Here is a 26,880-nt window from a genome sequence, read left to right as displayed (position 1 = left end):
CCCCTGGTGGGGAGCTGAAGGAGAGGAGAAGTTCCTGCACTCAGAGGAGCCCCCACATGGCAGAGAAATCAGCTATAACAGAGAGGGTGCTTCAGGGGGTTGGAGGGAAATGCAACCAACCAGTTTGTGGAAGAAAGGACAGAGTAAGATCTGTGCATGATCTGTGCTGCAGCCCTGTGCACCCTAGCCTAAGTCATTTTTCTCCTGGTGTGGAGGGAGTCTGGGTGCTAGAAAGTCGAGTTTGGAGAGCAAGGGACAGCTGTTGGCTGTGAAGAAACAGCCTGAAGGGATGGGACTAAGGAGCTCCAAAACCAGGAAAGTTTGCAGAAGAAGTGCAGGCCACCATAGAAGGAAGGCACCATTGTTGAGTGGCATGCAAGGCTGCCATTGCCACCCCCCTTCTCCATCCCAAGCCCTTGCCTCTGCAGGCAATGGGAGGGGTGCCCATCTGAGCAGGCTTGCTCCCACCTCAAGCCAAGGCCTCCTTCAGTTGCACAGGCCCTGGTGAAGCCACATGCCACCTCTGCCTAAGCCCCCTATGGAGTCAGCCCTGGGTACTCCAGCCTGAGACGGTGTCTGTCAATGCTTGCAGGTACTGAGTGCTAAAGTATGGGGTTAGGAGAGTGGATCCAGGGAGAGGACTACTGCTGGTTGTGTGGAGACAGCCTGAAGGGATGGGAGTGAGGATCTCAGCTGTGCAGAGACAACCTGAGGGGACAAGAAAGAGGAGCTCCATAGCTGGGAATGCTCTGGGAAGAAGTGTGGTGTGCCTTGGAAATGAGATGCCATTGTTGAGTGGCATACAAAGGGTAGGGTCGCCATTGTGGACTCTCTCCCCAAATGCCAGCCCCTGCCTCCCTACCTCCCACAGGCACTGGGAGGGACTCCCACCAGAGCAAGCACACCTCAGTCTGTCACAACCTCCTACTGGCCTCTGCCACTGTGGGCACTAGAGAGAGATCCCATCAGCCATAACTGCATGCCCCAGTTATGGCTACATTATCCCTCCCCTGCTTGAGTGAGCATGCACGTCCTAGTCTGTTGCTGCTTCTTGCTCCTCCCATCTAAGCAAGTAAGGGTGCCCCAGTGGGTCACTGCATTTGCTCCCTCTCTCCTGGGTGGGGAAAGACATCTGAGGGTGGCCCACAGCAATGGAGCCAAAACCAAAGCTGAGCCCCAGGGGCTATGAGACTAAGGAAGAGAAACTGAAATCTATCTGTGCAACTGCACAAGCTGTGGGTTAAAACCTTGTGATTGTCTTGGTAAACACAGCATCTGTGGAATATCTGAATGGACAATGAGTGCTCCCACAACTGAGACCAGTCTAGCTTTAACAGCTGCGTACCTTGGGGGCAAGTACACTCAAGAGTTGGGCTGGAACAGAGTCTGAGCTGCCTCCACAGTGTCCACAGTGGGTCTGGGCATCTTGTGGAAGCAGGAGTTGGCTGTGGCTCACTGTGGGGGTAAGGACATAGATAGCAGAGGCCCAAGGAAAATTTGTTCTGTTTTTTTTTTTATTGTTGTTGATAAGGGACCTATGGGACACCATCAAGTGAAAAAAATGCATAATGCATTATAAGAGTCCAAAAGGAGAAGAGAAAGAAAAAGGGATGCAAAAAATATTTGAAGAAATAATGATAAAAACATCCCAAATATGATGAAAGATTTGAACCTACAAATCTAAGAAGCTTAATGAACTCCCAAAAGAATAAATAAAAAATATTAACACTAAGACACATTATCATTAAACTGACAAAGCCAAAAGGAAAGAGAGAATCTTGAAAGGAATTCACCACATACAAGAAATTAAGAGAAAATCACTCATTACATACAGGAGAGTCTCAATAAGATTAACAACCAATTTCTCATCAGAGCCATGGAGGCCAGAGAATAGTGGGATGACGTATTTAAAGTGCTGAAGGAAAAAACTGTCTAGTAGTAATGTTGTATCTCACAAAGTTTTCCTTCCAAAAATGAGGAAGAAATAAAACACTCCCAGATAAACAAAGCTGAAGGAGTACATTACCACTAAGCCTGCTTTATGAAAATATCTAAAGGATTGCTTTAGGTCTAAATAAAAAGGCACTAAACAGTAATTCAATGCTGTATGAAAAAAATATAGATTTCTGGTAAAGTCAAGTGCACGGGAATTTTTAAAATGCATTTTTGGTACAAAACTCTAGGAAAAGTAGGAAATTATTCCTATTGGATTTCAAAAGCAAATGTAAAAAATTTTAAATCTGTGCTATTGGCAATAACATATAAACATTTAATTTGTGACACTAACATAAAGAAGAAAAGATGGAGCCATACAAGAACAGGGATTTTGCATGCTATTGAGGTGAAAATGGTATGAATTCAAAGTAGACTGCTATAAATTTAGTATATTCAGTGCAATGTCCATAGTAACCACACAAAAACTTATCTGGGTATATTCCAAAAAGGAATTGAGAACAAAATCCAAAATGTTTACTATGAAAAATCAACTAGACAGAAAATAAGGCAGTAATGGACAAAATGAAGAACAGAAAAAGTTTAGACATACAGAAAATAAATTTTTAAGTGGGAGAATTAAGTATCTTCTTACCAGTAATACTTTAAATAAGTAAATTAAATTGTCCAGTCAAAAGGGCAGAGATTGGAAGAAAGATAAAAGAAACATGATATGAATATATACCATTTATAAGAGACTCACTATAGATCCACAAACACAAGTAGATTGTAAATGAAAGACGGAAAAACTGTAGGCAAATAGTTGCCAAAAGAGAGTTAATATCGAAAAAGATAGACTTTAAGTCAAAACTGTTAAAATAGACAGAGAAAGATAGATTGAAAAAAGTAGATAGATCAATAGAGATAGATGTAATCAAAATTGTCAATAATCAAGATTATATAACAATTATACACATATATACACCAAACACAGGGCCTAAAAATATGTGAAACAAAATTGACAGAAGTGAAATGAGAAATCCATATTTCTACAATAATATTTACAGATTTTAATGCAAATTTTCAGCAATGTATGCTAATTCTAGATAGACAAAAAAGACAGAGAAGAGTTGAAAAACAATATAAACTAACAAAACCTAAGAGACGTATATAAACACTACATTCAACAAAAGGAGAAGAAACATTCTTGTCCAGTGTATGTGTAACACTCTCCAGATAGTTCACATGTTAGGCCACAAAGAAAGTATCAATAAATTTTAAAATATTGAAATCATACAGTGTATTTTCTGACAGCAATGGTATGAATCTAGAAATTGATAAGAGAATAACCAGAAAATACACAAATATGTGGGAATTAAATAACACACTACTGAAAAGCCAGTGCTATATTACTGAAGAGTTTTCTCAAGGCTTCTTTCATGTCTCTGTTCCTCAGACTATAGATGAAGGGGTTCATCATTTGAGGGACAATGGTATAAATCACTGAAGCCACTGCAGTCTTCCTGGAAGAATTAGTAAGAGCAGAACTAAAGTACACCCCCAAGCCTGTCCCATAGAATAAGGACACAACTGAGAGGTGAGCCCCACAGGTGGAAAAAGCTTTATACTTTCCATCCACTAATGGCATTCTCAAAACTGAGGGGACAATTTGAGTATATGAGAAAATGATTCTACACACAGGAATACCACCAAATATGCAAGTTGCCAAATATATCAGGATATTTTTGATGAGGGTATCAGAACATGCAAGCTTGATCACCTGAACAACTTCACAGAAGAGGGGGATTTCCAAGACTGTGCAAAAAGTCAGCTGCAATAGCATTAGACTATGGATCAGGGCATCCATGATGCTAATAAACAAGGAAAATAGAATCAGAAGGCCACAGAGGTGGAAGTTCATGATGACTGTGGGTGACAAATGGCCACAAAGCGGTCATAGGCTATTACTGCAAAGAGAAAACTTTCCAAACTCGCAAACACCAGGATAAAGTAAATCTGTGTAAGGCAGCCTGTGTAAATGATGCTCTGATTCTGTGCTTGGATGTTCATGAGCATATTTGGGATAGTGGTTGTGCTTAAACAGATGTCGTTAATAGACAGATTAGAAAGAAATAAGTACATGGGGGTGTGCAGGTGGGAGTCAGAGATGACAGTCAGAATGATGAGGTTTCCCAGGATGGTAACCAGGTATATGGACAGGAACAGAATGAAGAGGAGGGGCTGCAATTCTGGATCCTCTGTCACTTCCATAAGAAGGAATTCTGAAATTCCTGTTTCTGGGTCCCATGTTGTTGACCAATCTGGTGATGTAAATGGACTGACAACACAATCAAATGTAGTTTTCTACACCAGCAGGAGAATCACCAGAAATAAACACTATCTTGGGATGAGATGGAGACTAACAGAGAGGAATAAGAAATGTGTCTTCTGTTTGCATGTTATTCTCTTTTTTAAAAAAAACTGAAGCTGATATTGCAGAGTGGCATCCATTGTTAATTCCCAGAAGGATGAAGGGATAGTCACTTTTTACATTACACTATCTATACTATTTAAATTATTTAAAATATCAGGTAATTTTATAAAGAGAACCAGACTAAGGAGGCAGCTGAATATCCTGTCTGGATCCACAGAGACCTCAGAATGAAGCAACCAAAATAATACACAGGTATATCAAGAACCAGGAATCGGAAGATAAAGTGAACTTTACCAAACTTCCTACCCACTCTCCACCACAAGATTGCAAGTGAATGTCAGAGAATTTTATAACAGTCTTCATGTTTTAAGAGAAGCAGATTTCAACTCAGGAGGAAATGGTCTTAGTTATAGTAGAAAGTGAGTATGATATTAGTAAATAAGAGATGCTTGAGGATTGGTGAAAAGTACAAGGAAACATGAGAAAAAGATGACAGACAGTTAGGCAGGAGGCCTAGGGACAGCTTAGTTCTAATCATCTGATGTATGTACTCTCCTCACAGCCTCCCCTGGATGAGCCTATAGTGAGACACCTGTCCTCTTTTCCAAACATTCAGTAAGGGACATTAGGTTACCTGGCTGGCAACAAAGTGGAAAGATGCTTGACATCTCTACTGAATGTTCTATACAAATCTATACTCAGGAAGGGCAGAGGAAATGAGTGAGCCACCAGGTTCCTGGACAAGAGTTATCATCTATGAAAGGAGGCTCAGGTGTGCTGCTTCTTTTTAGAGAAAGGACTATTGAATGAGGTGATCATAGGCAGGTCACAGTCTCTGTAGTCCTAGAGGTTCAATTTCCAAAGATCCTCATTAGTCAAGCAATTTTATTGTCACTGTGATCTCAGGGCTCTGCAAATCCTTATAGATCAAGGACATAATACAACAATGGTATACTATACTATACTATATTATACTATACACTATACTATACTTATAATCCTATAATATACTATAATAGTCTATGTTTTATATAACTAACTGTAAAATATATGCTATATATTACAAAAATAACATATTAAAATAAAAATAACATATAAAAAATATAGCTAAGTTATTGTAAAAGGCAAACATTCCAGGGTTTATCTCTCCAAGAGTCATTAAATATTTCCTGAATCTTAATCTTCACTGTGTATATTTTATATAATTGATTGTGATATAGTCTCTGTGACAATCCTGTCTCTCATCAATTCATATACAACTGCTGTTATTCCCTTTTTATGTTTTCACAACTATCTTTTCTAATTTTATCAAGATAGCTCCACTATATAGTTTTCTTCACTTTAGGGGACTATGAGTTGAAACATTAACATAAACATAAAACTTACTATTTTTTTCTACCAACATAGTGGAATACAAAACCTGAGAATAATCATACAAGAAGAGGAGAAAGACAGTTTCATTTTCCCTGCATCACCCTATCCCTTAAGCTAGCATTGTTCAGTGCCAAAAGGGAAAAGTTCTTTTCACCAGGAAAGAAAGAAGGGGTGAGTAACCATCTTCTCCATCATTTGGGGGCACTACACACTTCCATTTCACACCAATTCAGTCTGGCAAAGCTGAGACATATAGAGACAGCTAGGAATGAGAAAAAAAAGCAGGGGATACTAATATTAGCTGTGTAGCAGGACCAACTGCAGATCACAGTGACCTGCTGTGTAGATAAACCCAGCAGATTTTTTTTTCACAGAAGAAACCAACAACCAGCACAGCTGCTATAGGCTCCCTGAATATTTCACCTCCTTTCACCCCACAGGTATTAACATTCGTTAATGCCAGCACCTGAGTCCCTCATCACTCCTTCCCCTATATCCTGAGCCCATAAGCCACTCTTGTAGCCAGCTGAGGCCTCTGAACTACTTGAGTGCAGGATAACCCTGGCTGCCCTCTGGAACCATGTGCTCACTTGGGGCTAACTCCTCCAGATATAAACTTATAAGTCACTGGTCTGACACCTGTCACTGACTTCCATTGTTGTGTGCACGCCCAGGGAAGATGGTGAGCAATGGGAGAGCTTACCAACAGACAGGGTCCCTGGCTGCTTGTGGGCACAGATCAGGACTTTTCTCCTTTCACTGGCCTACACCACTGTACTTAGGTGTAGCCAGCCCCTCCAGTAAAGCACCTGAACGCCGCCAGACTGACCAGCATCAGTAGACCCATTGCCAAGATATAAAAATCAGAAATATAGGTGAACCAAACATCAGAACATCTAAATACATTAAGCAAATACTAACAGACTAAAGGGAGAAATAGACAATACAATAATAGTAGGGATCTTCAATACTTCACATTCAACAGTGAATGTCATCCATACAGAAATTCAATAAAGAAACATTGGGCTTCAAGCATATGTTAGATCAAATGGACCTAACAGACATATATAGAACATTCATCAAACCGCAGCAGAATAGACAGTCTTTTCAAGTTCACATGGAACTTTCTCCAGGATAGATCACATGACACGTCACAGGAGAGTCTTAGCAAATTTATAAAGATTGAGATCATACCAAGTATCTTTTCCAGCCACAATGTCATGAAACTAGAAACCAATAATGGGAAGAAAGCTGGAAAGCTCATAAATACATGGAAATTAAAAAACACACTCCTGAACAATTAATGAGTCAAAGAAGAAATCAAAGTGAAAATCAAAAAAAACCTTGAAACAAACAAAATGGTAATACAACATATCAAAACCTGTGGTATGTTACAAAATCAATTCTAAGAGGGAAGTTTATAGTGATAAATGTCTACATTAAGAAAAAGGAAAGATCTCGGGGCTTCTAGGTGGTGCAGTGGTTAAAAATCTGCCTGCCAATGCAGGGGACATGGGTTCGATCCCTACTCCAGGAGGATCCCACATGCCACAGAGCAACTAAGCCCATGTACCACACTATTGAGCCTGAGCTTTAGAGCCCCTGAGCCACAACTATTGAGCCCATGTGCTGCAACTACTGAAGCCAACACACCTAGAGCCCATGCTCTGCAACAAGAGAAGCCACAGCAATGAGGAGCCCATGCACCACAACAAAGAGTAGCCCCCAATCACTGCAACTAAAAGAAAACCCATGCACAGCAAAAAAAAGACCCAACACAGCCAATTAAATAAATAAATAAATGATTTGTTTAAAAAAAAGAAAAAGAAAAAGGAAAGATCTCAAAAAATTAATCTAATTTATACCTAAAAGAACAAGAAAAAAAACCTAAACCCAAAGTAAGCAGAAGGAGGTAAATATAAAGACAAGGGCATTAATTTTGTATCCTGCTACATTACCAAATTCTTTGATTAGCTCTAGTAGTTTTCTGGTAGCATCGTTAGGGTTTATATATACAGAAAATTCTTTTCCAATTGGATTCCTTTTATTTATTTTTCTTCTCTGATCGCTGTGGCTAAAACTTCCAAAACTATGTTGAACAATAGTGTGGGGAGGCATCCTTGTCTTCTTTCTCATCTTATAGGAAATGCTTTCAGTTTTTCACCAAGGAGAATAATGTTGGCTGTGGGTTTATCATATATGGCTTTTATTATGTTGAGGTAGTTTCCCTCTATTCCCACTTTCTGGAGAGTTTTTTTTTTTTTTATCATAAATGGGTGTTGAATTTTGTTGAAACATTTTTCTGTATCTATTGAGATTATCATACGGTTTTTATCCTTCAATTTGTTAATGTGGTACATCACAATGATTCATTTGCGTATACTGAAGAATTTTTGCATTCCTGGGATAAAGCCTACTTGATTATGGTGTATGATCCTTTTAATGTGCTGTTGGATTATGTTTGCTAGTATTTTGTTGAGTATTTTCGCATCTTTTGCATTCCTATACACTAACAACGAAAAATCAGAAAGAGAAATTAAGGAAACACTCCAATTTACCATTGCCACAAAAAGAATAAAATACCTAGGAATAAACCTACCTGAGGAGGCAAAAGACCTCTACACAGAAAGCTATAAGACATTGATGAAAGAAATTAAAGGTGATACAAACAGATGGAGAGATATACCACATTCTTGGATTGGAAGAATCAACACTGTGAAAATGACTGTACTACCCAAAACAATCTACAGATTCAATGCAATCTCTATCAAATTATCAATGACATTTCTCACAGAACTAGAACAAAAAAAATTATACCATTTATATGGAAACACAAAAGACCCTGAATAGCCAAAGAAATCTTAAGAAGAAAAAACGGAGCAGGAGGAATCAGGCTCCCTGACTTCAGGCTATACTACAAAGCCACAGTAATCAAGACAGTATGGTACTGGCACAAAAACAGAAATATAGATCTATGGAAAAGGATAGAAATCCAACAGATAAACCCACATACATATGGTCACCTTATCTTTGACAAAGGAGTCAAGAATATACAATGAAAAAAAGACAGCCTCTTCAATACATGGTGCTGGGAAAACTGGACAGCTACATGTAAAAGAATGAAATTAGAACACTCCAAACACCATACACAAAAATAAACTTAAAATTGATTGAAGAGCTAAGTGTAAGGCCAGACACTATAAAACTCTTAAATGAAAACATAGGCAGAACACTCTGTGACATAAATGACAGCAAGATCCTTTTTGATCCACCTCCGAGAGTAATGGAAATAAAAACAAAAATAAACAAATGGGACCTAATGAAACTTAAAAGCTTTTGCACAGCAAAGGAAACCATAAACAAAACAAAAAGACAACCCTCAGAATGGGAGAAAATATTTGAAAATGAAGCAGCTGACAAAGGATTAACCTCCAAAATATGCAAACAGTTCATGCAAATCAATATTTAAAAAAAATGAACAACTCCAACCAAAAGTGGGCAGAAGACTTAAACAGACATTTCTCCAAAGAAGACATACAGATGGCCAACAAACACATGAAAAGATGCTCAACATCACTAATCATTCGAGAAATGCAAATCAAAACCACAATGAGGTATCACCTCAAAATGGTCAGAATGGCCATCATCAAAAAGTCTATGAACAATAAATGCTGGGGAGGCTGTGGAGAAAAGAGAACTCTCCCACACTGTTGGTGGGACTGTAAAGTGATATGGCCACTATTGAAAACAGTATGGAGAGTCCTTAAAAACTAAAAATAGAACTACCATATGACACAGCAAACTCACTACTGGGCATATACCCTGAGAAAACCATAATCCAAAAAGATACATGTACCACAATGTTCATTGTAGCACTATTTACTATAGCCAGGACATGGAAGCAACCTAATTGTCCATCAACAAATGAATGGATAAAGAAGATGTGGCACATATATACAATGGAATACTACTCAGCCATAAAAAAGAAAGAAATTGAGTTATTTGTAGTGAGGTGGATGGACCTAGAGACTGTCACACAGAGCAAAGTAAGCCAGAAAGAGAAAAAAGATACCATATACTAACTCATATGTGGAATCTAAAAAAATGGTAATGATGAACACAATGACAGGGCAGGAATAAAGATGCAGATGTAGGGAACGGACTTGAGGACACAGGGTGGGGGTGGTGGTGAAGGGGAAACAGGGATGAAGTGAGACAGTAGCTTTGACCTATATACACTACCAAATGTAAAATAGACAGCTAATGGAAAGCTGCTGCATAAAACAGGGAGATGAACTTGATGCTTGGTGATGACTTAGAGGGGTGGGATAGGGAGTGTGGGAAGGAGTTGTGGGAGGGAGGAGATATGGGGATATATGTATAAATACAGTTGATTCACTTTGTTGTACAACAGAAACTGACACAACAGTGTAAAGCAATTATACTCCAATATAGAGCTTAAAGAAAAAACAAAAAAGACTCCATGCTTCCAATGCAGGGGGCTTGGCTTTGATCCCTGGTCAGGGAACCAAGATCCCACATGCTGAGTGGCATGGCCAAAAAAAAAAAAAAAAAAAAAAAACCTGCAAATTTTATGTCGTATAGGTTTCACTACAATAAAAAATTTTAAATGTAACAAGCATTTTACTCCCTTTACGGAACTTTTCTCATCTCAAAGCACTGGACTTGATATATTTTTCCAACATTATGGAAGTTTGTCTAAATTATGGTCATTGGTTACCAACATTGTTACAGTAAACTGTGAGTATGATCAGAGAAGTGATTGAATTGTATTATAATGTACTTTGTGATTGTAATTTATAAATATTGGGACTTCTTTCTTACCACAATAAACATATTTTTAGCTGAATGGTATCCTACAATAATTAAGACCTATTAACTTTGTACAGGAGTAAATATAAGACTTGCTGATGAGAATACAGAGTCCACAAAAACACCAGAACATGAATGGAAAGTTTATCCTGGGACAAGAAATGAATTTAGATCCCTGCCTTCCATCCAGGTAAAATTAAATTCCAGAAAGGGCATTATTTCAAATTTAAAAGCCCAAACAATGAAACCTTCAGATTGAAGTAAATGTGGGCTTCATAAAAAAAATCTAGGGAGCACAAACTATTACGGAAAGTATTAACAAATTCACTGCATTTAAATTAAGTGCTTGTGTCCATCAGAAAAAAAAACCTATAAAAAATATCCAAAAGCAAGGCACACAAGTAAAAAGAAATTAGTAATGTATACAACTGAGAATAACATTCTGGTAATACAAAGAAATCATATGAATCAATAAGAAAAAGACAAGCAACTCAGTAGGAATACCACAAACAGTAATTTAACAGAGAAGTAATAAATATCTGAAAATATGTGCTGTCAACTATTTAATAATGACACATATCAATTAATGAAATCATTTTTATACCTGCTAGACTGTCAGTATTCTTGAATGTGTTGATGATGATATGGTTCACCAGTATTTTCCAATGTGTGTGTAAATTTACTCAAAGGAAAATTTTTGTAATTACCCAAAAGAGAATCAGTACTCTCTTATACCCAATATTTCTACCCAAGTTACAAAACACTACCATTTACACCAGAGACATAAAAGACTATTCAAAATGTTTACTTATGACACCAGAAAACTAATTACAAAGAAACAAAATTTTCATCAGTATCAGAAAGAACACATATTTTGGAAAGATACCACATATATCATAACATAAAAGTCCAGAGTATTGAAATAAATGCTCTGCTACAACCAACAACATGATCGAACCTTGAAAATACAATAATGAAAAGAATATCCAGGACACACAATTCATACTTTAAGATTAATTCTCTAACAGGTTAAGAAAGAGGCACATGTATAAATTGGACAGGATACATACATGAATGATAAGTCAATGACACTTAATAATATTGCCTGTTTCATTGGGGGAATATGATCAAATCCTGGAAATTTCACAGGAGTAAAACTAAAAGAAGAACTTCCAAGAAAATAAGTATACAATTCAGGAGAGTGTTTGACACTTGAGGGGACAGAGTGATATGAGGGAGACCTGTTAGATGGATTCTATTGTGATGGCATTACTTTATTTTTTTTTAAGAATGTTTATTGAAATACAGTTAACAGATGACAATCTGTATATATTTAGAGTGTACAATTTGGTATTTTTTTCTTATTAGTAATGTATATATGGTGATCCCAATCTCCCAATTCATTCCCCCCCAATCCTCCCCATTTTCCCCACTTGGTGTCCATATGTTTGTTCTCTACATCTGTGTCTCTATTTCTGCCTTGCAAAGTGGTTGATTTGTACCATTTTTCTATACTCTGCATATATGTGATAATATATATTTGTTTTTCTCTTTCTGAGTCACTTCACTCTGTATGACAGTCTCTAGGTCCATGTCTCTACAAATGTCCCAGTTTCATTCCTTTTTACAGTTGAGTAATATTCCATTGTATATATAGACCACATTTTCTTTATCCATTCATCTGTTGATGGACATTTAGGTTGCTTCTATGTTCTGGCTATTGTAAATAGTGCTGCAATGAACATTGGAGTGCATGTGTCTTTTTGAATTATGGCGTTCTCTGGGTATATGCCCAGCAGTGGGATTGCTGGGTCATATGGTAACTCTATTTTTAGTTTTGCAAGGAACCTCCATAGTGGCTGTATCAATTTCAATTCCCACCAACAGTGCAGGAGCGTTCCCTTTTCTCCACACCCTCTCCAGCATTTACTGTTTGTAGATTTTCTGATGATGCCTATTCTCACTGGTGTGAGGTGATACCTCATTGTAGTTTTGATCTGCATTTCTCTAATAATTAGTGATGTTGAGCAGCTTTTCATGTGCCTCTTGGCCATCCGTATGTCTTCTTTGGAGAAATGCCTATTTAGGTCTTCTGCCCATTTTTTGATTGGGTTGTTTGTTTTTTTGATATTGAACTGCATGAACTGTTGATATATTTTGGAGATTAATCCTTTGTCTGTTGATTCATTTGGAAACATTTTCTCCCATTCTGAGGGTCGTCTTTTCGTCTTGCTTATAGTTTCCTTTGCTGTGCAGAAGCTTTGAAGTTTCATCAGGTCCCACTTATTTATTTTTGTTTTTATTTCCATTACTCTAGGGGGTGGATCAAAAAAGATCTTGCTGTAATTTATGTCAAAGAGTGTTCTTCCTATGTTTTCCTCTAGGAGTTTTATAGCGTCTGGCCTTACATTTAGATCTTTAATCCATTTTTAGTTTATTTTTGTGTATGGTGTTAGGGAGTATTCTAATTTTATTCTTTTACATGTAGCTGTCCAGTTTTCCCAGCACCACTTATTGAAGAGGCTGCCTTTTCTCCATTGTATATCCTTGCCTCCTTTGTCATAGATTAGTTGACCATAGTTTATCTCTGGGCTTTCTATCTTGTTCCATTGATCTATATTTCTGTTTTTGTGCCAGTACCATACTGTCTTGATCACTGTAGCCTTGTAGTATAGCCTGAGGTCAGGAAGCCTGATTCCACCAACTCCATTTTTCCTTCTCAAGATTGTTTTGGCTATTCGGGGTCTTTTGCGTTTCCATACAAATCATAAAATTTCTTGTTCTAGTTCTGTGAAAAATGCCATTGGTAATTTGATAGGGATTGCGTTGAATCTGTAAATTGCTTTAGGTAGGATAGTCACTTTCACAATGTTGATTCTTCCAATCCAAGAACATGGTATGTCCCTCCGTCTGTTTGTGTCATCTTTGATTTTTTTCATTAGTGTCTTATAGTGTTCTGAGTGCAGGTCTTTTACCTCCTTAGTTAGGTTTATTCCTAGGTATTTTATTCTTTTTTTCGCAATGGCGAATGGGATTGTTTCCTTAATTTCTCTTTCTGACATTGCTCTATTTTTAACCCTTGGATAGACATATGTTTTTATTATGTTACTACTCTTGCAGAACTACACATAGCATTTAAGCACTACTTTGTATATGATATTTTAACAAGTAAAGTCGAGTAAAGACACTTCCATATTCTTAATTCTAAATAAATTCTCTCATATGCTTTTTTTGTCTTTGAGCATAATTGTGTTACAGTATTGTTTTAGTTTCTGCTGTAAAACAAAGTGAATCAGTTATATGTATACATATTTCCCCATATCCCCTCCTTCTTAGCCTCCCTCTCACCCTCACTATCCTACTCTTTCTCATCACAAAGCATCAAGCTGATCTCGCTGTGCTCTGCAGCAGCTTCCCACTAGCTATTTTACATTTGGTAGTGTATATATGTCAATGCTACTCTCTCACTACATCCCAGCTTCCCCTTCCCCCTGCATCATGTCCTTAAGTCTGTTTTCTATGTCTGTGTCTCTATTCCTGCTCTGCTACTACGTTCATTGGTACCATTTTTCTAGATTATTAGAGAAATGCAAATCAAACCCACAATGAGTTATCAGTTCACACCTCTCAAAATGGGCTTCATCAAAAAATCTAGAAACAATAAATGCTGGAGAGTGTGTGGAGAAAAGGGAACTCTTCTGCACTGTTGGTGGGAATGTAACTTGATACAGCCACTATGGAGAACAGTATGGGGGTTCCTTAAAAAACTAAAAATAGAACTCCCATATGACCCAGCAATCCAACTACTGGGCGTATACTCGTAGAAAGTCATAATTCAAAATGACACATGCACCACAATATTCATTGCAGCATTATTTTTTATAAGTTTTTAAATTTATTTTATTTATTTGTTGACTGTGTTGGGTCTTCATTGCTGCACACAGGCTTTCTCTAGTTGCTGCAAGCAGGGTCTACTCCATTGTGGTGTGAGGGCTCCTCATTGTAGTGGCTTCTCTTGTTGTGGAGCATGAGCTATAGACACGTGGGCTTCAGTAGTTGAGGCACACAGGCTCAATAGTTGTGGTGCATGGGTTTAGTTGCTCCATGGCATGTGAAATCTTCCCAGAGCAGGGCTTGAACCCGTGTCCCCTGCATTGGCAGGTGGATTCTTAACCACTGTGCCACCTAGGAAGTCCTGCAGCATTATTTACAATAGTCAGGACATGGAAGAAACATAAATGTTCATCAACAGATGAATGGATAAAGAAGATATGGCACATATATACAATGGAATATTACTCAACCATAAAAAGGAATGAAACTGAGTTATTTGTAGTGAGGTGGATGGGCATAGAGTTTGTCATACAGAGTAAAGTAAGCCAGAAAGAGAAAAACAAATACCGTGTGCTAACCAATATATATGGAGTCTCAAAAAAATGGTACTGATGAACCCAGTGACAGGGCAAGAATAAAGATACAGACGTAGAAAACGGACTTGAGGACACAGGATGGGGGTGAAGGAGAAGCTGGACGAATTGAGAGAGTAGCATTGACATATATACACTACCAAACGTAATATAGATAGCTAGTGGGATGCTGCTGCATAAAGTAGGGAGATCAACTCAATGATGGGTGATGATTTGGAGGGGTGAGGTAGGAAGTGTGGGAAGGAGTCGAGGGAGGGAGGGGATATGGGGATATATGCATAAATACAACTTATTCACTTTGTTGTTCAGCAGAAACTGGCAAAACAATAAAGCAATTATATTCCAACAAAGGGGTTAAAAAAAGATGTAGCACATATATACAATGGAATATTACTCAGCAATAGAAAGGAATGAAATTGAGTTATTTGTAGTGAGGTGGATGGACGTAGAGTCTGTCATACAGAGTGAAGTAAATCAGAAAGAGTAAAACAAATACTGTATGCTAATGCATATATATGGGATCTCCCATACTGTTTTAATATTGAAGTCATGCATCTCTACTTAATAGGAGCTCAGGGCTTAGTTGCTCTGTGGCATGTGGGAATCTTCCTGGACCAGGGATTGAACCCTTGTCCCCTGCATTGGCAGGCAGATTCTTTTTTTCTTTTTTATTTTTTTGGGGGTACACCAAGTTCAATCATCTGTTTTTATACACATATCCCTCACTCAACTCCCCCCCGCCCTCCCTCGAGTCCCTCCCACCCTCCCTGTCCCAGTCCTCTAAGGCATCTTCCATCCTCGAGTTGAACTCCCTTTGTTATACAACAACTTCCCACTGGCTATCTATTTTACAGTTGGTACTATATATATGTCTGTGCTACTCTCTCGCTTCGTCTCAGCTTCCCCTTCACCCCCTACCCACCCAAACAGGCGGATTCTTAACCACAGCACCACCAGTGAAGTCCCAAGACAACAGTTCTTGAGTGAGGTTTGGAAACCTGTCCTATGTGCAAAGGCCCCACGCAATTAAAATCTGTGGATATTCTGTGAATATCAATGCAGGAAGCGCTGTTTCCAAGCAGGAGTTGTTTCCCTGTCATGGTGCTGAAAATAAAACAACCCCATCATCAACCTCCAATGACAATAAGAAGGCTCTCCAACAATTCCTTTGATTCTCCTTTGAGTCCTCCACTGTTGTCACCTTGACACACATAGAGATCATTCTGACAGGTGACTTTACATTTTGGTGAATAAGGGAAATGTGATGTACCTAAATTTGCTAAATTTCCTTTCTTGTCTTACATTCAATATCTCTTTCTCACAGTAAAGAAGTTCTCCAAAGAATAGTTTTTCTCATAAAGACACATTAAAAAGTTTTGCATGAGATACACAGAAGTGCAGCCAATCCTCTAAGACATCAATGATACAATTAATTTTATTTAATGGTGTTTCTTTATGTGGACTTCCCCAGAGATGAGTAAGAATCATAGTAAGATAAGATGACTAAGGACAAAAGTGAAAATTCTTATTTGCGAGAATAAGCCAATAACAAATTTTCAAAGCAAATAAGAGACCAGAAGAAGATTACCTATCTTTTCCCCGACTGAATAAACAGTATTTATTTTATTATATTACACAGGTCAGAAAAAGAAGCTGAGGAATACAACATGAAAGGAAACTAATCTAATTACTGAAGCAAGTGGTAAAAAATATGTGAGACCAATAAGACTACAAGTTATGAATATAGACAAGGTATGGAACACAATGATACTAGTTAACTTTATTGAGTACATACTAAATGTCAGATGTTGTCTGAGGTGCTTGTAATGCTTATGGGGATAGAACTCCCAGCAAGAATTGCACTGCATATAGTCAGTCTTACACTCTCAAAGTAAACATTTTCTCCACACCGAGGATGAGATTCAAATGGGGCATATGATTCTATACATGGTAAAGAGAGTGAAAGATATATATTCCGGAGAACTCCATGCAATGTTAATTATTAAGAGATGTAGGGAATAAGAGTCAATTTTCTGTTTCTGGGAAACATTTCAAGATATGATGCCAGCAACAGTTGAAATCATTTGGGTCCATCAGGGAAACCAGCCCCCAGGGTAAAATCACCACATGGAGAAGTTGATGAATTTTGCTCTACATTCCCGGCTTCTGAAGTCTTTGTAATGTAAGATAGCATTGTTTTGGCATATCAGAATCAGGATTACTTTACATTAGTAAAAATGAAATCTTCCTAAGTAATCAAGATTGAATGTCTTGAAATCATTTCAAAACACTGAGATAGCAACATTACAGTGATTTCAGAGATCATAAAACTGAGTGTAGTGGATGCTGATGTTACCATGCACAGATACAGTTTATCTGTGATGGGTGACATGAATTTTTAAATTGGAGTTTCCCCATTTGTCACCGTAGCCTTCCCTGGGGTGCAATTCACATGGTTCCAACCATGAGATCAGGCAGAATCAAGTCTTATAACCAGAGACTTATTTTGATCATCTCCCTGACATACGCAGGATGTTCCACCTTTCTTCTCCTGATTTTCCAATTAGCTTCTTAAGGGATGCACCAAGGAAACAAAGATTAGGGAATAGAACTCCTTTTGAAATATACAAACAGTAAGTTATCTTTTAACCTCAAGTTAAAATTCACTTACCCATTAGGTTATCTAGTCATTTTAGAAAAATTTGGTGGTACAATAGTCCAATTTCTTAGTTCACTAAGCATTTCTGTCACTGATTGATTCTAGAAATCCCACTACAAAGCAGAAGACAAAATCACAGAAGACAAGGAGTCCTAATGATGAGTTTCCTCAAGGCTCCTTTCATATTCCTGTTTCTCAGGCTATAGATGAAGGGGTTCATCATTTGAGGGACAACAGTGTACATCATGGAGAGCACAGCAGTGTTTCTGGAAGAGTTAGTAAGAGCAGAACTAATGTACACTCCAAAACCTGTCCCATAGAATAAGGACACAACTGAGAGGTGAGACCCACAAGTGGAAAAAGCTTTATACTTTCCACTTGCTGATGGCATTCTCAAAACAGAGGACACTATTTGAGCATAAGAGAAAATGATTCCACACACAGGAATACCACCAAATATGCTAGTTGCCAAATATATCAGGATATTATTGATGAGGGTATCAGAACATGCAAGCTTGATCACCTGAACAACTTCACAGAAGAAGAGGGGGATTTCCGGGTCTGTGCAGAAGGTCAGCTGCAACAGCATCAGACTGTGCAGGAGGGCATCCACAATAAGAATGAACAGGGGGAGTAGTATTAGCAGACCACACAGGCGGGAGTTCATGATGACGGTGTACTTCAGTGGATGACAAATGGCCACATAGCGGTCATAGGCCATTACTGCCAGAAGACAACTTTCCAAACTAGCAAACACCAGGACAAAGCAGATCTGTGTAAGGCAACCTGTGTAAGTGATGTTTTGATTCTGTGTTTGGATGTTCACTAGCATCTTTGGGATAGTGGTTGTGCTTAAACAGATGTCGTTAATAGACAGATTAGAGAGAAAGAAGTACATGGGGGTGTGGAGTTGGGAGTCAGAGCTGACAGCCAGAATGATAAGCAGGTTTCCCAGGACGGTGACCAGGTACATGAAAAGGAACAGGCTGAAAAGGAGGGACCGCAGCTCTGGATCCTCTGTCATTTCCATGAGAAGAAAATCTGAAACACGTGTTTTATTTCTCTGTTCCATATTGTTGACGAATCCGATAGAAAAGGTGGAGTGACAAGGTAATCAAATGTGCGTTTTCTAGACCAGAAGGAGGAGCATCACCAGAAGGAAACCTATCTTGGGTGTAAGGGATGGGGGTTGAAAGAGGACGATTGAAAAGATGTGCCTCATGTATGTAGATTATTTTGTTTCTTTAAAATTTTTTTCAGTTAAAAAACCTGAACCTGATATAGCAGTGTCAACAAATGTTAATTCTGGAAAGGGCCTAACAGGTTGTCATTTTAAAAAAATTACACTACATACATTGTTCTGATTATTTAAAACTTTTGGTAATTGTATAAAGAGAAACAGACAGAGACTGCTTGAAGATTCTGTCTGGATCCCCTGAGACCTCAGGGGCAGGCAACTGCGAGAATACATAGGTATGTCAAGAATTAGCAATAGGATGATAAAGTGAACTTTACCAAATTTCTTGCCCTCTCACCACAAGATTGTAAGCAAATGTCAGAGAATTTTATAACACTCAGCCTGTTTTAAAAGAGGCAGATTTCTACTCAGGAAGAAATGGTCCCGGTCATAGTAGAGTGAGCACAATATTAGTAAATAAGAGATGCTTGAGTATTGGTGCAAAGTACCAAGGAACATGTGGAGAAGATGACAGACAGGCAGGAGGACCATGGATGACTTAGTTCTAACCATCTGATGTACGCATTCTCTTCACAGCTTCCCTTCGATGAACCTATTGCAAAATACCTACCGTCATTTCCAAACATTCACCGAGGGACATTAGATTACCTGGCCAGCATCACATTGGAATGATGCTTGACAACTCCTGTGAATATGCCATATAGGAGATGTGTCCTCAGGAATGGCAGAAGGATTGAGTGAGACCAGGGCTCCTGGGCAAGAGGGATCACCTATGGGAGCATGCTCATGTGTGCTACAACTTTTAACAGGAAGCATTGTTAAATGAGGTGGTCACAGGCAGAATTCTGTCTCTGTATCTCTAGAGGCTCAATTTCCAAAGCTCCTCATTAGACAAACAATTTTATTGTCACTGTGATCCCAGGACAGTGAAAATCTGTAAAGACCAAGACTGTAGAAGGGAGGAATCAGGGTGGCTGCTTCCTTGACCCTGTGAGACCAGATGCATGTCTTATACTTTTCTCCACCTGGGACTGCTCATCTCCCTTTCAAATTCTTCACAAATATGGACACATCATCCTTCCTAATTGGATTCATCTTCTTTTTGTAGGTACTAGCGAAGGACTCTCCACCTAATCGATAACATCACAAAGTCTGATACCAATAATAGATGTGAAAATACATTTATGTATGTGGATATAAATAGTATCTTTTAGAAATATGTTGCTATAAAATTGGAAACTCAGAAGTTTTTCACTCTCATGGTCACTAATGCTTCCTCAAACTTAATCTGCACTGTGTGTATTTACACAGTACATAATCATTTATTCCTGGACAATTCTGTCTCTGGTCAATACAGAAAAATCTGTTACTCATTTTTTAGGTTTCACAACCATCTTTTCCAACTTTTTCACAGTAGTTTTGCTGTGCATTTTTGTTTACTTTAGGGAAATTTGAGTTGAAATTATATAAATAACATATAAATTAACAAGAAAAAGAAACACAGTTCATTTGAAATACCACAAATGTCTATTTAAGAGAAAGGGAAATTGATATGTGAAAAAACTCTCAACCACATAATAAAAAGAGATGTGCCAAAGATTGAACTGATTTTTACACATACTAGATTATCAGTTTACTTGTGACCTAGATGGGTGGGATGGCGAGTGGGGGTGGGAGAGAGGTTCAAGAGGGATGGGATATATGTATACATATAGCTGATTCACTTCTTTGTACAGCACAAACTAACACAACCTTGTAAAGCAACTATACCCTCTCTCCAAAAAACTATATCAGTAATGATACAGACTACCAAATATAGCTCTGAGTGTAAAAATGAAAGCACGCCCTCCACAAGTCTCCCCCAGAGGTTCAAAGTCAGTAGTACTTGCTGGAGGTCAGAGAAATCTTAGTATGAACAAAGGTTTCAGGTGATCTCTCTCTCTGCATCTGTTCTGTGGACATCAATGCAGGAAGCTCTGCTTGAGTGCCAGGCAGGGAGCTCTTCCCCAGTGATGGTGCTGAAAATAAAACAATCCCTCATCCTGCAATAAGCACCAAAACAGAAGGTTCTTCAGCCACTCCTTTGATTCCCCCTTTGAGACCTCCATTGTTTCACCTCTATACTCACAGAGGTGATTCCAACGTGTGGCCCTGCTTTTTTATGCTTATAGGAAAAGTGATGCCCCTTGCCTTCTCAAATTCCTTTTTCTCCTCTCTGCTCTTACACTCGACATCTCCTTGTCAAAAGAAAGTAGCTCTCCATAGAATAAATTTCCTCATAAAGACACTTGGTGCAAGTTTAAAAGTTTTGCGTTAAGACCCCTAAGACAGCACCCAGTCCTCTATGACATCCATGATACAGTTAATTGTTTTCAATGCTGTTTCTCTTTGCGGACTCCACCAGTGATGTGTAAGAAGCAAAGCTATATAAGGTGACTGAGGAGAGAATTGAAAACTCAGATACATTCTTTTTTTCACATCTTTATTGAATAGAATTGCTTTACAGTATTGTGTTAGTTTCTGCTGTAAAACAAAGTGAATTAACTATATGTATACATATATCCCCATCACAAAGCATCAAGTCAATCTCCCTGTGCTATGCCACAGTGTCCCACTAGCCATCCATTTTACATTTGGTAGTGTATATATATCAGTGTTACTCTCTCACTTTGTCCCAGCATCCCCTCCCTCCTCCCACCCATGTCCTGAAGTACGTACTCTATGTCTGCGTATTTATCCCTGCCCTGCCACTAGGTTCATCAGTACTGTTTTTGTTTGTTTGTTTTTAGATTCCATATACATGCTTCAGCATACGGTATTTGTTTTTCTCTTTCTGACTTACTTCACTCTGGACGACAGACTCTAGGTCCAGCCACCTCACTACAAATAACTCAATTTCTTTCCTTTTTATGGCTGAGCAGTATTCCATTGTATACACGTGCCACATCTTCTTTATCCATTCATCTGTTGATGAATATTTGGGTTACATTCTTATAAATAGGCCGATGAGAAGGTTCAAAGCAAATAAAATGCTAGAAGATTATGATTCTTTTCTTTTGTCTCAGAATATATTATTGGTATCATCATTTTTATATTAATTTTATTTATTGATTGATTATTTTTTGGGGGGTACACCAAGTTCAATCATCTGTTTCCATACACACATCCCCGCATTTCCTCCCTCCCTCAAGTCCCCCCCCACCCCCCCTCGAGTCCCCCCCACCCTCCCCGTCCCAGTCCTCCAAGGCATCCTCCATTCTCGAGTTGAACTCCCTTTGCTATACAACAACTTCCCACTGGCTATTTTACAGTTGGTAGTATATATGTCTGTGCTACTCTCTCGCTTCGTCTTAGCTTCCCCTTCACCCCCCGCCCCCTCCCAAACCTCGAGTTCTCCAGTCAATTCTCTGCATCTGCGTCCTTGTTCTTGTCACTGAGTTCATCAGTACCATTTTTAGATTCCGTATATGTGAGTTAGCATACAATATTTGTCTTCCTCTTTCTGATATACTTCACTCAGTATGACAGACTCTAGGTCCATCCACCTCACTATAAATAACTCAATTTCATTCCCTTTTATGGCTGAGGAGTATTCCATGGTATATATGTGCCACATCTTCTTTATCCATTCATCTGTCGATAGACATTTAGGTTGATTCCACAGGTACATTCTTATAAATAGGCCGATGAGAAGGTTCAAAGCAAATAAGATGCTAGAAGATTATGATTCTTTACCCTGATTACATGAACATTATTTATCATATTACTCAGACTAGAAAAAGCAGCTGATAAATATAACATGGAAGAAAACTAATCTTGTTGCTGAAGCAAGTGGTAAAAACATGTGATAACAATAAGATGACAAAACTAATGAATATAGGCAAGATATGGAACACAATCATATTAGTTAATTTTATTTAGTACTTACTAGGCACCAGGCATTGTCCTAAGTAGTGCTTATAAGGGTGGATTTCCCGGCAGGGGTTATATTCCATATAGTCAAGCCAAGGTTCTCATAGCAATCATTTTCCCCACAGTAAGAATTAGATCAAGTAGGTGGCATACATATGATTCTAAATCAGTGAAAACATTAAGGGGATATATTGTGGATAGCTTCACGCAACAGCAAACAGTAAGAGAATCAAAGCAGGACAGTTGGGTTTCACTCTCTGGGCATCATGTCTGGACGTGATGACAGTGTCTTTTGAAGCCATTTGGATCCATGTGGGGAACCAGTCCAAGATAAAGCCACTGCAAGGAGAAGTAAATGAACTTTCTTCTACATTCTCTACCTCTGATTCCCTGGTCAAGAATTTAAATCTCAAAAAAAAAAAAAAAAAGAAAAAAAAAAGAATTTAAATCTCTATATTGCTGTGTCCATTAAGGTCGAAGTTTCTTATTCTTAGTAGAAACAAAAGCTTTCTCACTGATAAAGGACAAATGATTCATAATCATCTCAAATCACTGAGATAATCAAATTGTAGCAATTTTGTAAGTCATGGAATTGAGTGTAGTGGATACTGATGGCGCCTTTACACAGATATAGTTTACTGCTGATGAGTCTTGGAAATTACTGAATTAGATATTTAAAAAATCAGCTCATCCAGTGACTCACAGTAGGCTTATTTCTGAGGTGCAATTCAAATGGTGGTATCTATGGAAGTAGAGGATTCATGTCTCTACAACCTCATACTTCTTTGGATCCTCTCCCTGACCCACCCAACTTCCTCATTTTTCATTTTCTGTGAATGCTCAAAAAATATCTATAAGCCCTGCCTAACGTTCATCTCTATGAAACTACTAAAAATAATTGCACTTAGAAAATGGAACTTATTTCTGAAACATCACAGAGCTATACAAAGAGCAAGTGAAGTTTCAACTCAAAGTTAAAATGAGCTTTTCATTATGTTATATAGACATTGTCAAAGATCTTGGTGATGGAAGAACCAGGCATTGTGGTTTGCTCAGTTTTTCTATCACTTTGACTGATTCTAGAAAACCTAGTACAAAGCAGATGAAACATCACAGAAGAGGTGTCCTAGACACTGATGAGCTTTCTCAAGGCAGCTTTCATGTCCCTGTTTCTCAGGCTATAGATGAAGGGGTTCATCATTTGAGGGACAACAGTGTACATCATGGAGAGCACAGCAGTGTTTCTGGAAGAGTTAGTAAGAGCAGAACTAATGTTCACTCCAATACCTGTCCCATAGAATAAGGACACAACTGAGAGGTGAGACCCACAAGTGGAAAAAGCTTTATACTTTCCACTTGCTGATGGCATTCTCAAAACAGAGGACACTATTTGAGCATAAGAGAAAATGATTCCACACACAGGAATACCACCAAATATGCTAGTTGCCAAATATATCAGGATATTATTGATGAGGGTATCAGAACATGCAAGCTTGATCACCTGAACAACTTCACAGAAGAAGAGGGGGATTTCCGGGTCTGTGCAGAAGGTCAGCTGCAACAGCATCAGACTGTGCAGGAGGGCATCCACAATAAGAATGAACAGGGGGAGTAGTATTAGCAGACCACACAGGCGGGAGTTCATGATGACGGTGTACTTCAGTGGATGACAAATGGCCACATAGCGGTCATAGGCCATTACTGCCAGAAGACAACTTTCCAAACTAGCAAACACCAGGACAAAGCAGATCTGTGTAAGGCAACCTGTGTAAGTGATGTTTTGATTCTGTGTTTGGATGTTCACTAGCATCTTTGGGATAGTGGTTGTGCTTAAACAGATGTCGTTAATAGACAGATTAGAGAGAAAGAAGTACATGGGGGTGTGGAGTTGGGAGTCAGAGCTGACAGCCAGAATGATAAGCAGGTTTCCCAGGACGGTGACCAGGTACATGAAAAGGAACAGGCTGAAAAGGAGGGACCGCAGCTCTGGATCCTCTGTCATTTCCATGAGAAGAAAATCTGAAACACGTGTTTTATTTCTCTGTTCCATATTGTTGACGAATCCGATAGAAAAGGTGGAGTGACAAGGTAATCAAATGTGCGTTTTCTAGACCAGAAGGAGGAGCATCACCAGAAGGAAACCTATCTTGGGTGTAAGGGATGGGGGTTGAAAGAGGACGATTGAAAAGATGTGCCTCATGTATGTAGATTATTTTGTTTCTTTAAAATTTTTTTCAGTTAAAAAACCTGAACCTGATATAGCAGTGTCAACAAATGTTAATTCTGGAAAGGGCCTAACAGGTTGTCATTTTAAAAAAATTACACTACATACATTGTTCTGATTATTTAAAACTTTTGGTAATTGTATAAAGAGAAACAGACAGAGACTGCTTGAAGATTCTGTCTGGATCCCCTGAGACCTCAGGGGCAGGCAACTGCGAGAATACATAGGTATGTCAAGAATTAGCAATAGGATGATAAAGTGAACTTTACCAAATTTCTTGCCCTCTCACCACAAGATTGTAAGCAAATGTCAGAGAATTTTATAACACTCAGCCTGTTTTAAAAGAGGCAGATTTCTACTCAGGAAGAAATGGTCCCGGTCATAGTAGAGTGAGCACAATATTAGTAAATAAGAGATGCTTGAGTATTGGTGCAAAGTACCAAGGAACATGTGGAGAAGATGACAGACAGGCAGGAGGACCATGGATGACTTAGTTCTAACCATCTGATGTACGCATTCTCTTCACAGCTTCCCTTCGATGAACCTATTGCAAAATACCTACCGTCATTTCCAAACATTCACCGAGGGACATTAGATTACCTGGCCAGCATCACATTGGAATGATGCTTGACAACTCCTGTGAATATGCCATATAGGAGATGTGTCCTCAGGAATGGCAGAAGGATTGAGTGAGACCAGGGCTCCTGGGCAAGAGGGATCACCTATGGGAGCATGCTCATGTGTGCTACAACTTTTAACAGGAAGCATTGTTAAATGAGGTGGTCACAGGCAGAATTCTGTCTCTGTATCTCTAGAGGCTCAATTTCCAAAGCTCCTCATTAGACAAACAATTTTATTGTCACTGTGATCCCAGGACAGTGAAAATCTGTAAAGACCAAGACTGTAGAAGGGAGGAATCAGGGTGGCTGCTTCCTTGACCCTGTGAGACCAGATGCATGTCTTATACTTTTCTCCACCTGGGACTGCTCATCTCCCTTTCAAATTCTTCACAAATATGGACACATCATCCTTCCTAATTGGATTCATCTTCTTTTTGTAGGTACTAGCGAAGGACTCTCCACCTAATCGATAACATCACAAAGTCTGATACCAATAATAGATGTGAAAATACATTTATGTATGTGGATATAAATAGTATCTTTTAGAAATATGTTGCTATAAAATTGGAAACTCAGAAGTTTTTCACTCTCATGGTCACTAATGCTTCCTCAAACTTAATCTGCACTGTGTGTATTTACACAGTACATAATCATTTATTCCTGGACAATTCTGTCTCTGGTCAATACAGAAAAATCTGTTACTCATTTTTTAGGTTTCACAACCATCTTTTCCAACTTTTTCACAGTAGTTTTGCTGTGCATTTTTGTTTACTTTAGGGAAATTTGAGTTGAAATTATATAAATAACATATAAATTAACAAGAAAAAGAAACACAGTTCATTTGAAATACCACAAATGTCTATTTAAGAGAAAGGGAAATTGATATGTGAAAAAACTCTCAACCACATAATAAAAAGAGATGTGCCAAAGATTGAACTGATTTTTACACATACTAGATTATCAGTTTACTTGTGACCTAGATGGGTGGGATGGCGAGTGGGGGTGGGAGAGAGGTTCAAGAGGGATGGGATATATGTATACATATAGCTGATTCACTTCTTTGTACAGCACAAACTAACACAACCTTGTAAAGCAACTATACCCTCTCTCCAAAAAACTATATCAGTAATGATACAGACTACCAAATATAGCTCTGAGTGTAAAAATGAAAGCACGCCCTCCACAAGTCTCCCCCAGAGGTTCAAAGTCAGTAGTACTTGCTGGAGGTCAGAGAAATCTTAGTATGAACAAAGGTTTCAGGTGATCT

General features: G+C 38.5%; 2 protein-coding genes and 1 pseudogene across 2 annotated transcripts; all 3 read right to left on the bottom strand.

Annotated features, from left to right (window-relative positions):
• Positions 1-3,307: 3,307 nt before the first annotated feature.
• Positions 3,308-5,034, bottom strand: LOC130836226 (olfactory receptor 7G1-like; annotated as a pseudogene).
• Positions 5,035-17,792: 12,758 nt separating this feature from the next.
• Positions 17,793-18,731, bottom strand: LOC130836911 (olfactory receptor 7G1-like). The gene has a single exon (XM_057709565.1). The coding sequence runs from the start codon at positions 18,729-18,731 to the stop codon at positions 17,793-17,795; it is 939 nt and encodes a 312-aa protein (XP_057565548.1).
• A 5,164-nt stretch (positions 18,732-23,895) lies between these two features.
• LOC130836920 (olfactory receptor 7G1-like) lies at positions 23,896-24,819 on the bottom strand. The gene has a single exon (XM_057709576.1). It carries the CDS (start codon positions 24,817-24,819, stop codon positions 23,896-23,898), a length of 924 nt encoding a protein of 307 aa, XP_057565559.1.
• Positions 24,820-26,880: the final 2,061 nt, after the last annotated feature.

This window comes from Hippopotamus amphibius, chromosome 15, assembly GCF_030028045.1.
Source record: "Hippopotamus amphibius kiboko isolate mHipAmp2 chromosome 15, mHipAmp2.hap2, whole genome shotgun sequence".
NCBI classification, from domain to species: Eukaryota; Metazoa; Chordata; class Mammalia; order Artiodactyla; family Hippopotamidae; genus Hippopotamus; species Hippopotamus amphibius.
Note: the sequence above shows the minus strand (reverse complement) of the source record. Positions and strands in the feature narration are given on the sequence as shown.